This window comes from Salvia splendens, chromosome 9 (assembly GCF_004379255.2).
Source record: "Salvia splendens isolate huo1 chromosome 9, SspV2, whole genome shotgun sequence".
NCBI classification, from domain to species: Eukaryota; Viridiplantae; Streptophyta; class Magnoliopsida; order Lamiales; family Lamiaceae; genus Salvia; species Salvia splendens.
The window spans coordinates 3,551,828-3,566,983 of record NC_056040.1 but is presented as its reverse complement, the minus strand read 5'-3'; the positions used below and the strand labels follow the sequence as shown (position 1 = coordinate 3,566,983).

Genomic DNA, 15,156 nt, shown 5'->3' with positions numbered 1-15,156 from the left:
TGACATGCAAGAAAAGATCTTTATTCAATTTTTTTTTATTAGAGAAAAGTTATTTATTCAACATTAAAAAAAATAAGATAAAAAATTGAAGAAGCAATTTTACTTGCATGTCACAAAATTAAGTGATAATATTTAAGGTCAAATTATATTTAGAAAATTTGTCAAAAATATATTGTAAAGATATTTATAAAAAAAATATGAGTATATGATAAATTTATTAAAAATATATACATTTAATGTATTGAGGGTATTTTCGTCAAAAAAAACTTGGAAATAGTAAAAAGGACCTAAAATGATACTAACTCAAAGTTCACGGACCTAAAATAAGATTTTTAAAGTTTACGGACCTAAAATGATACTTTGTCAAAGTTCGTAGACCTAAAATGATGTTCCCTCTTATAAAAAATATGAGTATATGATAAATTTATTAAAAATATATATATTTTAAGGTATTGAGGGTATTTTCGTCCCAAAAAACTTGGAAATAGTAAAAGGGACCTAAAATGATACTAACTCAAAGTTCACGGACCTAAAATAAGATTTTCAAAGTTCACGGACCTAAAATGATACTTTGGCAAAGTTCGTTGACCTAAAATGATGTTCCCTCTTTAATTTATTATATGTCTTTAATATAACAATTACGGTAAGAATACAATTGTAATTATAGTACTAAACATGGAGGTGTATGGTTATTTAATTGGGCTACGAATGTAAAATTATGGAATTAAGTACACAAAAATTAACAAAATAAATGGAAAAGAATGAAATACGAAACTAATGGATTCACAAGGGGAAGAACATTGCTCTTAACATGTTTTGAGCTCATGAATCATGACACGTTGTTTCGAGAATTGATGTTGAATCTTTTTCCCCTCTTCTTTCCCTTCTTTCCTCTCTTCTTTTCTCCCAATTTTCGTGTGTCAAAAGATGTCCATAACTGCTCAAAAAGTGGTGATATAAACTGAAACTCATGTGCCAGAAACTGAGTAGTTAACCCTGCCCGGGTAGAATTGGTGCTTGGAATGACCCGGGCTGGGTGGTTTTGTGGACCGAGTGACCCGTCCAGGTAGCTGCGCAGACTGGCCAGTCGGTCAAATCGGAAAGTTTGCTTGACTTTTTCCTTGATTCTCAACATACAAAGGAAAGTTAATCCATATATGAGTCCAAAAACATAATAAATTGTTTGAAACCTAAGGATGAATGATTGAATATTTGCTTCACATCAAAGGGCCTAATTTCTTAACAGCAGGGCAGCAAGAAAAGAGCAGCAGACGACGTCACGTACCAAGAGAGAGTCTTCGGGAGCATTCTCAGGAGATAACGAACTAAGAATATCCCAAGAAAGCAGCATCAGATAGAGGAACATGGATCAGATTCCAAAACAAGTCCACTAATATAAAAAGTCGAAATACTGAGATGACGAACCTTCTTGCAAGCCTAGGATATATGAAACTGGACATGCCAACAAAATTTGCAATGTGTGTATGCTTGAAGCCACATAAGAATCAAAGAATATTAGCCATATCTCACTATAAAACTCAAAAGCTAATGCATTATTACCCAGTAATTTATTCTCATTTATCACGTTTCCTTTTTTAATCTCCTCAAATGCACCAACCACCATTATCTTCACTAATTATTTTAATCCTTCATCACTTCAAAAGTTGTACAGTTTAGTTGGAATCTAATCACAAAATGCAATCAACTATCAAGAACATGAAAGAGCACAAAAGGCACACACTAATTACAAAACTTAAACTAAATTCTGGACATCACAAACTGCATTAACAATCCCAGTTTATCACATAATATTACCGACAAAAACTAGCTCGAAAGCTGCAATGTTGACAACTTGTTGCGGGGAATACGAACCTGATAAATAAAGAAGATGCTTTCCCACAACTTTTTCTTCAAACTGTTGACAAAAAAGAAGTCTGTGATCATGTGCCACCATGATTTAGTCAATTCCCATCCCCCACATAGAAAATGCACAGAAGCAAAAATCAGTTATTCTAGAGGAATATATGCTCTGCCTTTGAGTCTAAAGAAGCATCTGAAAACAGAGCATTTTGATAAGAGGAAACAGAGCATCTGAAAACAGAGCAAAGCTTGGGATAGAGGAAAAATGGAGAAGTAGTTTGCAGTTATGTTAATCAAAGAATAATCTTTAGGTGATTTGGCATTATAATATGGAGCATAACTTGAGATAAAATCCAAGTCTGTAGCAGCAGCCTTTTCTAATTCAACAAATTAAACCTAATTATGTCACACCCAAATTTCATTTTTTTTGAGGAATATGTGGTGTAAACAGGAAGTTGTAGCAAAGAATTTTTGTAAAATCAAAAAGGAGGTACAAAACGAAAAGTGGGAAGAATAAACAATGGAAAAAGTGAGAAAAAACTTCTGAAGAGAGAATGGAATCCAGCCCCTTTCTCTCTCTCCACATCACACACCAACACAAATTTCCACCATTTCTGATCACAATCTCTTGAAAGAAGTGAAATTAGCACGATAACAGCACAAAACCAGGTATTAAGCGATTTCCCCAATCCCAAAAAGATTGAAAGTTAAGCATCCACAAAAATCAGCCTCAAAAGCTATGAACACATAGCAATGCCCTCCGACCAGCCTCCGACGCCCTCCGACCAGCCGAATCCGCCACCCGCCACCGTCAGGAAGCTCATTGTGGAGGTGATCGAGGCGCGAGACCTCCTCCCCAAGGACGGACAGGGCAGCTCCAGCGCGTATGTCGTCGCCGATTTTGATGGACAGAAGCGGCGGACTATCACTGTGCCGAGGAATCTCAATCCGGTGTGGAATGAGGTGTTGGATTTCGTGGTTTCGGATCCTAAGACGATGGAGTTTGAGGAGCTGAATGTGGAGGTTTTCAATGATAAGAAGCTTAGTAATGGCAATGCGAGGAAGAATCATTTCCTCGGGAGAGTGAAATTGTATGGATCGCAGTTTGTTAGGAGAGGGGAGGAAGGATTGGTGTATTTTACTTTGGAGAAGAAGAGTGTTTTTAGTTGGATTAAAGGGGAATTAGGGTTGAAGATTTGTTACTACGATGAAATTACGGAGGAGCCACCTCCGCCGCCACCGGAAGAGCAGCCTCCGCCGCCGGAGCAGCAGCAGCATCCACCGCCGCTACAACCGCAGATGCAACCGGAGGAAGTGATGAAGAAGCCGGTTTTTGTAGTCTCGGATGAGCATCAACCTCCGCCGCCGCAAATGGAGCTGCGAGATCATGCACCTCCGATGGTCAGGATTCATGAGCCGCGGATTGTTCATGAACCGCCACCGGAAAATCCGCCGCCGCCGGAGAATAATCCGCCGCCAGGATTCTCTCCGGATATGAGGAGAATGCAGATGGGAGGAAACCCCATGGTTGGAGAGAGAATGAAGGTGCTAAGGCGGCCGGGGAATGGCGATTACTCGCCGAGGATTATCGCCGGGAAATTCAAAGGAGACACGTCGGAGAGGATTCAGGCGTTTGATTTGGTGGAGCCGATGCAGTATCTATTCGTGAGAATCGTGAAAGGCCGCGGCCTCAGCCCTAGCGAAAACGCGCACGTCAAAGTCCGAACGTCGGGAAATATAGTGCGAACGAAGCCGGCAATTCCTCCTCCCGGCGGCGATCCATCCAGCCCGGAGTGGAATCAGGATTTCGCCCTAGGTTACAACAAGGACACCGCCGCGAATTCGACTCTCGAGATCTCAGTTTGGGACGGCGCGTCGGAGAGGTTCCTCGGCGGCGTCTGCTTCGATCTCTCCGACGTGCCGGTGCGCGACCCGCCGGACAGCCCGCTCGCGCCGCAATGGTACCATTTGGAGGGCGGCGCAGCCGCAGACGACGACCAGAACCGCGTCTCCGGCGATCTGCAGCTGTCGGTGTGGATCGGCACGCAGGCCGACGACGCATTCCCGGAGTCGCTGAGCTCCGACGCGCCCCAGCCGTCCGTGTCGTACACGCGCCCGAAGGTGTACCAGTCGCCGAAGCTGTGGTACCTCCGTGTGACGGTTATTGAAGCTCAGGATTTACACATAATGCCCAGTTTGCCCCCGCTCACTGCTCCGGAAATCCGGGTTAAGGGCCAGCTCGGTTTCCAATCGGTTCGGACCCGGAGAGGCTCGATGAGCCACCACTCGCCCGCGTTCCACTGGAACGAGGATTTGATCTTCGTCACCGGCGAGCCTCTCGAAGACAGCCTGATTCTGCTAGTCGAGGATCGGACTGGAAAAGATCCAGTCCTTCTCGGCCACGTCCTCGTCCCCGTGGGGAGCATTGAGCAGCGAATCGACGAGCGCCACGTTGCGGCCAAGTGGTATGGCTTGGAAGGGGGGCCCTACTCTGGCCGGCTCCACCTACGGATGTGTTTGGAAGGCGGCTACCACGTGTTGGACGAGGCCGCGCATCTCTGCAGCGATTTCCGGCCGACCGCGAAACAGTTGTGGAAGCCGGCGGTGGGGATTTTGGAGCTCGGGATCCTCGGCGCCCGAGGATTGCTCCCGATGAAATCGAAGGGCAACGGGAAAGGCTCGACCGATGCTTATTGCGTCGCGAAGTACGGAAAGAAATGGGTCCGGACCCGGACCGTCACGGATAACTTCGACCCGAGATGGAACGAGCAGTACACGTGGCAGGTGTACGACCCGTGCACGGTGATGACGGTTGGCGTGTTCGACAATTGGCGCATGTTTGCTGAGGCTGGGGAGGATCGACCCGATTGCCAGATCGGAAAGATCCGGATCCGAATCTCCTCATTGGAGAGTAACAAGGTCTACATGAATTCATATCCTTTGATGGTGCTGTCACGGAGTGGGTTGAAGAAAATGGGCGAGATTGAGGTGGCGATCCGGTTTGCCTGCCCGTCGTTGCTGCCCGACACGTGCGGCGTCTACGGGCAGCCGCTGCTTCCGCGGATGCACTACCTCCGGCCCCTAGGGATGGCCCAGCAGGAGGCTCTACGCGGCGCGGCCACTAAAATGGTGGCCGCGTGGCTGACGAGGTCAGAGCCTCCATTGGGGCCGGAGGTCGTGAGGCATATGCTGGATGCGGATTCGCATAGCTGGAGCATGAGGAAGAGCAAGGCTAATTGGTTCCGTATCGTTGCGGTTTTGGCTTGGGCGGTCGGGTTGGCCAAATGGTTGGACCATATCCGGAGATGGAGAAACCCGGTTACCACGGTTCTAGTCCACATCCTTTACTTGGTTCTCGTATGGTACCCGGATATGGTCGTCCCAACCGGGTTTCTATACGTGTTTCTAATAGGCGTTTGGTACTACCGGTTCAAGCCCAAGATCCCAGCGGGTATGGATATCAAGCTGTCGCAAGCCGACACGGTCGACCCGGATGAGCTAGATGAGGAATTTGACACGCTGCCCAGCTCGCGGCCACCCGAGCTGATCCGGGTCAGATACGACAGGTTAAGGATATTGGCGGCAAGGGTCCAAACAGTGCTAGGTGATTTTGCGACCCAGGGCGAGCGGGTCCAGGCTCTGGTGAGCTGGAGGGACCCACGGGCGACAAAACTGTTCATAGGAATGTGCCTCGTGATCACGATAATCCTGTACGTGGTGCATCCGAAGATGGTGGCGGTGGCATTGGGATTCTACTTCCTCCGCCACCCGATGTTCCGGGATCCGATGCCGCCGGCGAGTTTGAGCTTTTTCAGGAGGCTTCCCGGGCTGTCGGATAGGTTGCTGTAGGAAATTGTTTGTGGGGAAGAATTTTTGTAAAAGGGGCATCATGAATAACCTTGGAGATGGTGAAAAGTGGAGAAATTTGAGGCCTTTTTGTGTTGATTGAACAATTTTTTGTCCACCAAAGTATAGACATTCAATTTTTTAGCACTCGTGGTTTTGAAATAATAATCAAGGTTGGCCTACATGTTTGCGACTATATTGGATATAGGTAGACTTTTATTTTTGCAAGATAAAAAAAAAATTGTGGGATTATATCTATATGCCAAAAATTTGGTTGCAAATGCAAAAAATTAGGGAGAATGGTGTGATTTGGTCCACTGTTTCAGTTTGCCTAGGTATAAATACTGACTTGAAAACATTTTAAATGAAAAAACATCAAAGTCCCAAAATTAAGAGCATTCAGGTATGTTCAATTTCAATCCATCTTCATCATAATGATTAATCATCAATATATCGAAGTTTAAATTTTTGTTGTTGTTAATGAATCTTCTAACATTTTCATGTGACAGTGCATGCCTAAAGAAAGTGGCTTGCGCTGATGATTCAAATAAAGGGAAAGACAGCATAAAATAAGGAAACATGGCGCTGCAGCGGAAGAGCAGAAAATGCCTGAAAAGGAAGAGAAGGATGAGGTCGAGGGAGAAGACGAGGAAGACCAAGTCGAAGAACAAGACGAGGAGACGACTAATGAGAAGACAACCTCGGATACGCATTCAGATTCGAAGAAGGAGACTTGTTCTCAAAGTTGGAAGGCTTTCTTGCAAAAATGAAAGCCAGAAGAGGAAAGATTGAAATCTGAAAGAAGATAATCAATTCCTTTTAAAAGCAGCAGCTCAGAATTACATGAAAAAAAATATACTAGTTGTGAATACCAAATTATGTGTATCATAAAACAATCTTGCTGTTCAATATCCATATTTACCAAACACATTCACAAGTCACAATAATTGACAGCCATCATATACTTTGGTAAGCATTGGCCTTGTTAACTGTCCACAATAACAATATCTGCTCTGTACTAAACAACTTCAATCTTGATATGAGCATACAAATACACTGAAACTCTTTTACATAGTATTTTTTAAAAAATATTGACAAACCTTGGTCATAGTGAAATAAAAATGAAAACTAAAGTTCAATATTATGGTCACATTTAACGTAACAAATAAAAAGGGATGTAGCTTAGATGGTAGAGCGCTCGCTTAGCATGCGAGAGATATGGGGATTGATACCCCGCATCTCCACTTTATTTTTTTTCCTATTTTGTCCTTTGATTTTTTAAGTGAACATTAAAAAAGACAAAAACTTGCGTTTTGGGCCTTCTTCAGGCATGATGTTATTTTCTGAGTAATAGTATTTCTGCTTTAAGAATTTTTAGTACGTTTCTGCCGCATACAATTATGTTTTTATACTCTGTCATAACATGGAATTATATTATACTAGTAAATGCTACAATCAATATAACTCACTCACAGTTAAAATGATACATACGTAGTATATAGTAATCTTCAACACACATTGTATGCTGAGGCCAATGCAACAAAAAATTAAATTTTTTTAAGACTGGGCGCCAAATTATAGATAGGTGATGCATTCATGATGATTTTAATTTACTGGAGTACAAAGATTAATAGTACTCCTATGTTGTTAGATTTCAAATTATCAATCAATTCAACTAAAACCAAAAACAAACTTTATATAAAAGCCCATAAGAAAACCGGAAGTTTTTTGTGTTAATTTTCACTTATAAAATCAAAGGAGATTCATACCTCTCGCATGCTAAGTGAGCGCTCTACCATCTGAGCTACATCCCCAATGTGAACGGGAGATTCATAATATTCGATATAGACACTACATTATCCAGGGAGTTTTTATACTTAATCTCTTTCAGTCTCACTACAAGTGGTGCGTTTCTTTTCGGCCGTTGTATTGCGAAGATGATAGTATTGCGAAGATGATAGTAAATAGTTAGAGTAGATAGAAAGTAAAGTAAGAGAGAAAATAATATAGAAGAGAATCGTATATTCATTATTCTCTTACTTACTTATCTCCATTCTAACTATTTATTATCATTTTTTATAAAACAACGTCAGAATTGAAGCGCCTCACTTGTAGTGAGAAAAAGAGAGTAGTACTTATTTAATGGTAATTTTATATAAATATCTATGTACTACCACGTGTTGACAAGCAAAAAAAATTACTACTACTAATAAATTTGTCAAAAAATAGTTATATAAGGGTGGTTACTCGAGAGATTGTTCGACTTAAAAAATACAATGGTCTGTTATACACATTCATCAAGTTATGGCATCAATGAAATTTTATTATTTTCATTGACTTTTTGTTTAAGAATATTATTGAAATTTTTTAAGCATACTATTTAATGGTCTAAGTTCGTAGTTCTGTCTGTAGATAATATTTTTTAATGTTGGATTCAAATTCTAAATTTATTTAACTTATCTGAAAATTTGAAATGTCAATCCTTAATAACTCCCATCTCATGTTGTAATCACCTCATGCCATAAATTCGTATTTGTTTGAATTTTTAATAAATGAGTACTATTCGAAGTGAAAAGTGGAATAGATAAATTTTTTTATTTAGTATGTCTCTGTAATGCTTTACTTTTTTTACACGTGTTTGGTGAAAAAAATGGAAACGAGAACTTGTATTTTTCTTCCAATAAATAATTCAAAGTAGTGAGATTCAAAAGTGTAGTGGTCATTTCCTTTTTGCTTTCTTAATTATGTACTATTATAGTTATTATTACAAAAAGATGACAATAATTAGAATCAATATCTATTTTAAATCTATCATTTTTTTCACAACAAATATGTTCTCAAATTCAACTACTGAAGATATCCAATATAATTTTGTTACTTTTTTATATATCTAAAATTTAAAGTATCATTCCAAAACCGAAATTAATTCATAAAGTACAACATATTTCTCTATAATAATTCTAAGCCATTGCGTAACAAGTTTTATGTCTTATTGAGTGACTCAATATCATACTAATTCAACTGCGTATTTATTATTTTTCTTTCATTATCCATTGCCAATTATTAAAACATTGATAAAGCATAAATTGCCATTTGTATTTGGAATTTTCACTATGATTGAGATTGATTCGACTTGGCGCCTTGTTTTCTTCTGCCCTCTGTTTGTCGACATGCATCATAATTTCAGATCTCATATTAATACTATTTTTTATTTTATAAATGCTGAGAGAATATGCAGTTATTAAGTACTATTATTTAATCTTATATTTATGATTTATTTCCATTCTTATTTACTGCTAATTCGACGTAGTTTAAGCTCATGTGTCGTATTTTTGGGTGTTCCCAGAGGAAGAATACTAGCCACTAAAATCACAAATATAATTAACGGGAAGCCATTAAATAAATACAGAGAGATAGTAAGTAAGTGAAATTGTTGGGGATGGTGTAATTTTTTCAAAATTTGAAGTATAAAAATGATTTTTAGATTTTCTCATGTGGTGTAATACATTGTTTTCCTTTTAAAATTACTCCATCCGTCCCACAATAAAAGTCCTATTTAGTTATGTCACGGGTTTTAAGAAATGTAAAGAGAATTAAGTTGAATAAGTTAGTGGAATAATGATCCTACTTATATAGTATTAGTTTTATAATAAAGTATAAGTGGAATAAGTTGATAGAACGTAGACAAAACAGGACTCTTGTTACGAAACAGAGGGAGTAATATGCATTGTCTGACATATGAATTAATAAAAATACTACTCCATATTATTTCTCGTATGAACGAACTATCTAAGAATGTCCTCTATATAACTTAATTATAAATAAAATGTTAAAAAAAATAACTTACATTAGTGTAGAGAATCTCCATTAAACAAAGTAGTAGTAGATGTGTAGCTTTCTTTGAATGTAACCATCTACACTACACGTTTGCTTTTGTTCATCCCCACCAGAAAATGAAATGAAATGAAATTGCGTCTCTTAGCTCAGCTATCATGGATTCCTCCTCCGAATAAATACCCAATTCGCATATATCTCTCAGTCTCATACCCCTTGCAGTTGCCCCCTCCCATCCCCAAATAGCCAATATTTTACGCATACTTTTTTCCATCTTTTTCCTCCACCTTCTTCTTCTTCTTCTTGCTAACTTCCCACTATTCACGCACAACGCACAACACACACACTACTCTGCCTGACGAAAAAAAGAAAGAAATGATGGGTGTGATGAGCAACCGTTGTTCCCACACTTCCCACATCACGGCCATCATCATCACCAGCTTCTTCCGCCATAAATTCTAAAGATTTCACCTTTTTCTCTGTTTACCAACACCCATCTTCAATGCCCAATTCTTGAATCCTGTTGCTTCTTTTTGTCAAAAATAAAAATAAACTTTCTTTTTTTGTTCATGTGTTAATGGGCGCTATGGATCTGTCTAAGAAGATGAAAGCTCGTGGTCTTGATTCTGTGTTTGCGTCTGCTCCTTTAGATTCGTTTCTTGGTATGTGAATTTAGCCCATCTCCACGACTTTTGTTACGTTGACTTGTTTTATTTGTTGAATTTTGTTGCTGTTCTTTTTAATTTGTGACTGATTCTAGGAATTTGACTTTTTTTATCTATAAGTGTGTGACTGTGTGTATTAGTTAGCAGAATTGGACTTTTTTATTAGACATGCTTGTTTGGAGATTAAAGGATTATGTTGGTTTAGAATTATGTTTCTATGCTAGTTTTGCTTAATTTGGACATCTTTTGGATCATGAGTTGGAAATTGGTTTCTAGGTATGATTTTTTTATCTATTAAGTATGTGACTGTGTGTATTAGTTTGCAGAATTCTTGGTGTTCAATTTGTAGAAGAAGATAGAGATACTTGTTTGGAGATTAAAGGATTGTGTTGGTTTAGAATTCGTGTTTCTAGGCTGGTTTTGCTTAAGATTTTGGACATCTTTTGGATAATGAGTTGGAAATTGGTTTCTAGGTATGATTTTTTATCTATTAAGTGTGTGACTGTTTTAGTTAGCAGAATTCTTGTTGTTCAACTTGTAGCAGAAGATAGAGGAGATTAAAGAATTATGGTTGTTTAGAATTCATGTTTCTATGCTCGTTTTGCTCAAGAGTTGGACATCTTTTGGATCATGAATTGGAAATGGTTCAAGATCTCTATAATTAGGGATCAAATCACTATTTTAAACCTGTTTGATTTATGAATTTCTTCATTCTTAGCAATTGATTTGTGTTGATGATGAGTGAAATTTCGTTATTTCTCAGGGCCAGGAGCGATGGTGAGTTTTGGAGCTGTTGGTAGGGATAACGGATCAGGAAACTCGTTCTATCAGTCGTTCGAGATGCAGGAGAATGGGGACGAATACTTGGATGACTATTTTAGTCAGCCAGAGAAGAAGAGGAGGCTCTCAGCAGATCAAGTCCAGTTTCTCGAGAGAAGTTTTGATGTTGAGAATAAACTCGAGCCAGAGAGGAAGCTTCAGCTGGCAAACGAGCTTGGCCTGCAGCCTCGTCAGATTGCAGTGTGGTTCCAGAACCGGAGGGCTCGTTGCAAGACGAAGAGTCTTGAAACAGAATACGAGACATTGCATTCGAGCTATAAGAGCTTGAAGATGGACTATGATAACCTACTCAAGGCGAATGAGAAGCTGAAAGCTGAGGTAATGCAAAAGTTATTCTTGAAGATATTCCAAAACTCGATATTCTTGCTTCGTATATCTGATTTTGCTATAATCTGAGCAGGTTCTTCACCTCAAACACGGCGGGACTGCTCAAGATGTGGAGATATCGGATACTAAGGAACTATCAGAAGCAATGCCAACATCTACCGATGAAGAGCATAAAGTTTCTGTTTCGACTTCTAAGAATGACGAGCAAAGGTCAACAAAAAGTGATGTCACCAATGAAGACAGTCCCCGGTTGAGAGGCGAGGCTCATCATCATCATCACCATCTGTTTGTTGAATCAGGTGAGTCTTCTCATGACTTTGATCCCGGTCAGTCTGTTTTCTCGCTTCACGGAGAAGATAGCTTGAATCACGAGGAATTGCTACAACATGCCTATGTTTTTCCTAAGACCGAAGATGTCTATTGTCACAACCATGCAACTTCCTGTGGCTATGGATTTTCTGTCGAAGATCATGCCTTCAATTTCTGGTCGTATTAAGTTCGTGTCCGTATATTTCTACGACCTTTTTGACACCCTTTTCGTATTATGGCTAGGTAATAAGTGAGTGTTGTAACAAAAATCCCAGTTCCCCCAATCATAGTTGGGCAATGTCTAAATGGTATAGGCTTGTTTCAAGCTTATTGTTCATCTATGTATCATATTTTAGTGAAAAATATGTGAATTATGTGTTGATTGCTTGTTTGAGACCATTTTCAGTTATGTATATTTCTTTGAGCTCTGGATATTTGTCATTCATATACAAGAGCATCTCATAAATTCCCTTTGGAACAGAGTAGAACCACACACATCCCGACTAAAAAAGATTAACGTGAGAGATATATAATATTGATGATTTGAAATATGAAATAGAAAATGAGATATTAGTAATTACCTTTGTTCCAGTGTACTCATTTCCCCTCTTTAGTGCAGAATGAATATAAAGTAAAAAATAAAAACTAAGTGGATATTATAACTCATCGAAAAAATAGTAGAGATAACTCATTTAGCACTATGCCTATCTTCCCTCCTTGTACCTCTTGAAATTTGCTTCGATAGAGATCGACTGCTTCTGCGTGTGCAAGGAGAAGATTTTTTGCGGCAGTGTATGCCTCGGAGGGGTCGGCAACGATGAACTTGGAGTCGAGGGGTGGGACGCCGACGATCTTCGTGGAAAGTTTGTCGCCCGGTATGGGAACTTTGTAGGCGGGTGGACAGACACCTCGAACGTATCCATTCACGGCACAGGTCCATGGCTCGTTCAAGGTTGTCCAGTGTTTCACGCGATCCCCAAATTCCCAGAAGCATACCTCTGCGAACTCAAGGAAATCGTCCCTGCACAGCTCAGTTGGTAAGACGCTTTCGACTACTTAGTAGGTAATCAAGATTGAGAGTGAATTTATTTACTTGACTATGTTCGATAAGAAGCCACCATACTCGTTCTCGAAACACAAAGGAAGGTCCCAATGAAATAGTGTCACAAATGGTTTTATATCTACACATGTATATGCATATAGATTATAGTAGTTTAATTTGTGATTTTAGAAAGAGAAATTGAAATCATCAAAATAATATACTACTAACCATGTTGTAACAGCTTGTTGATAACATCATTATAGTAAGCAATTCCTTCTTTGTTGATTCCTTCTTTGTTGATTCCTTCTTGAGTTTCATTATAATTGATTAATCAATTACTCAAAAAACACATTATTTAACTAAATATAGTGTAATTCAAACCTGGCAAAATTCTTGGCCATGAAATGGAAAATCTATAAGAATTAAACCCCATTTGCTTCATCATCGCAATATCTTCCTACAATATGTATAGAAAGAGTTTAGAAACGACACAGCTTTTAATTATACATGCAGAGATATAATAATAACTTATATCTGTTGTACATATCACATGCAACATTTCCATTAGATCCATCACTAATTTTCCCTGCACCCACACACACAAACCGCAACCATATTAATATATCACTTCTTAATTATTTTTATGCTCTCTTATTTAATTAATTAATTAATTGTTTTTAAGAGTAAGAAAGAGACAAGGAAGCCTCATAGAGAAGTCATCCCATATGCTAATGCCTTTGCCTCCCTTAGCAGACACAACAAAATGCAATTATTTGTATATTAATTAACCTTCATTAATTAAATACTATCTTAATAAATGAAATCAACACATATCAAAAATACCTGAAAGGCAGAAGTTCCAGTTCCAAATAGGAAGTCTTGAGGAAACCAGTTACGGTTGATGCCACTGTTATCGTTAGAATCCGGCACCGGTCCGTCAATATCCCACCACCTTGAACCGCCCGATGACAAATTTCGGTCTTCAACGATGCCGTTGTTGTTGTCATCCAGATGCACCATCGCCATTGCTCCAAATATATTTTAGTGAGTGAAATATTTGAAACCAACTTCACCTATTTATAGTGTGACAATCACTTTTTATCCATCATGTCCATAATAAGCATTAATTAAATTAAAAGCTAAAAATTAGGAATTTGCAATTGTATTCAAATATTCATATATGCGTGGCGTGGTGCGTCATATAGCCTACTGATAATCGAGTGATGGTGTATAATTGTACATGATAATTTATCATTTTGTTATTAAAAGTTTCAAATGTTACGTGTAAAATTGTATGTCATGCTCAAATGGAATCACCAATAATTTTTATATATTACGTGTCTGTTATAATTCAATATTGTCTTAGGAAAAAGAAACACAAACAAGGACAGATTTATTTATATATTTGAAAATAGAGAGAACCAAAAGAATGAAATATCGGTTGCGAAGTCATTAATTTGCATAAATAAGGCTAAACAAGTACTGTTAAGATGTAATTAATTAATTTGAGAAAAGAAACTAAACAACACAACAACGTCTACATCTATAAAATAAATTTGGGCCCATTATAAGCCTAGGAGAATATTAAGGATCCATATTATTTATTAGGCCCATTACTATAAAATAAATGTCGGCCCAATATATTTATATGAGAGAAAATAATTATTCGGCCCATTTAAACCCAAAGTAAATTAGGCATGGCAACACTCTATAATCTGAGCAGGTTCTTCACCTTCAATTTCTGGTCGTACAAGTTTTTTTTGTCTGTATATTTCTACGACCTTTTTGACCCTTTAAATTATGTGTCGATTGCTTGTTTCAGACTAAAATTGATACTCCTTACATCCGCGATCTAAATCTCATTTTATCATTCTGGTGTATCCGCGATTTAAAGTCTTATTTACTTATACTAATCATGTGGATCTCGCCATTCAACTAAATTATTAACTCACGTTCTGCTATAAAACTAATATTGTAGTATATAAAATTGGGGTCTACATTCCACTAACTCATTTCCCCATTTTCTTTCAACTAATTATACATTTTTCATTTCTCATTTCACTTTCAATTAGTGATTATAGATTATGATATAATTATTTTATCAAATTCCATAATTTTAAAACAACATACTACTATCAGGGTATATAGCTAGAGTCTAGAGAGCTTTGATTAAAGAATTTTGCTTTTCATATTCGACTTTCGAGTCCTCACTCTTTGACAAACACGGATTTTGCATGTTTTTAAGGACTAGATTTGACTTGTTTTAAATGTCAATCATGCAAATTATGTTCTTAAATTGCATATGTTATACATTTGGTATTTTTGACGTGTTTGTTGATAAATGATAGAAAAAGATAGAAAAAGGTGAAAAAATGCCAAAGGGCAGCAGCCTCTGTTCGAGCCCATTCTGCCAACGATTTGGAAGTCCAATCA

General features: G+C 38.5%; 3 protein-coding genes across 3 annotated transcripts; 2 read left to right on the top strand and 1 right to left on the bottom strand.

The window, feature by feature from the left end:
- Window positions 1-677: 677 nt before the first annotated feature.
- Window positions 678-5,888, top strand: LOC121747760 (protein QUIRKY-like). Its single transcript, XM_042141858.1, has one exon. It carries the CDS (start codon window positions 2,614-2,616, stop codon window positions 5,707-5,709), a length of 3,096 nt encoding a protein of 1,031 aa, XP_041997792.1. The 5' UTR covers window positions 678-2,613; the 3' UTR covers window positions 5,710-5,888.
- Window positions 5,889-9,624: 3,736 nt separating this feature from the next.
- On the top strand, window positions 9,625-12,115 carry LOC121748553 (homeobox-leucine zipper protein HAT5-like). The gene is made up of 3 exons (XM_042142984.1): window positions 9,625-10,202; window positions 10,969-11,363; window positions 11,446-12,115. Exons 1-3 carry the CDS (start codon window positions 10,118-10,120, stop codon window positions 11,866-11,868), a joined length of 903 nt encoding a protein of 300 aa, XP_041998918.1. The 5' UTR covers window positions 9,625-10,117; the 3' UTR covers window positions 11,869-12,115.
- A 135-nt stretch (window positions 12,116-12,250) lies between these two features.
- On the bottom strand, window positions 12,251-13,749 carry LOC121748118 (raucaffricine-O-beta-D-glucosidase-like). The gene is made up of 5 exons (XM_042142337.1): window positions 13,567-13,749; window positions 13,105-13,180; window positions 12,952-13,029; window positions 12,775-12,862; window positions 12,251-12,702 (listed from the first exon to the last, which is right to left on the bottom strand). The coding sequence occupies exons 1-5, from the start codon at window positions 13,747-13,749 to the stop codon at window positions 12,345-12,347; spliced, it is 783 nt and encodes a 260-aa protein (XP_041998271.1). The 3' UTR covers window positions 12,251-12,344.
- Between the last annotated feature and the right edge of the window lie 1,407 nt (window positions 13,750-15,156).

What these genes read in the sequence shown, in the direction of transcription:
- LOC121747760 (XM_042141858.1), top strand. Translation starts at nt 2,614, where the DNA reads ATGCCCTCCGACCAGCCTCCGACGCCCTCCGACCAGCCGAATCCGCCA.
- LOC121748553 (XM_042142984.1), top strand. Translation starts at nt 10,118, where the DNA reads ATGGGCGCTATGGATCTGTCTAAGAAGATGAAAGCTCGTGGTCTTGAT. An exon ending in TCCTTTAGATTCGTTTCTTG is followed by an intron (nt 10,203 to 10,968) that starts GTATGTGAATTT and finishes GTTATTTCTCAG; the next exon opens with GGCCAGGAGCGATGGTGAGT. An exon ending in ATGAGAAGCTGAAAGCTGAG is followed by an intron (nt 11,364 to 11,445) that starts GTAATGCAAAAG and finishes TAATCTGAGCAG; the next exon opens with GTTCTTCACCTCAAACACGG.
- LOC121748118 (XM_042142337.1), bottom strand. Translation starts at nt 13,749, where the DNA reads ATGGCGATGGTGCATCTGGATGACAACAACAACGGCATCGTTGAAGAC. An exon ending in CTGGAACTTCTGCCTTTCAG is followed by an intron (nt 13,181 to 13,566) that starts GTATTTTTGATA and finishes TACATATTGTAG; the next exon opens with GAAGATATTGCGATGATGAA. An exon ending in CAACAAGCTGTTACAACATG is followed by an intron (nt 12,863 to 12,951) that starts GTTAGTAGTATA and finishes ATACATGTGTAG; the next exon opens with ATATAAAACCATTTGTGACA.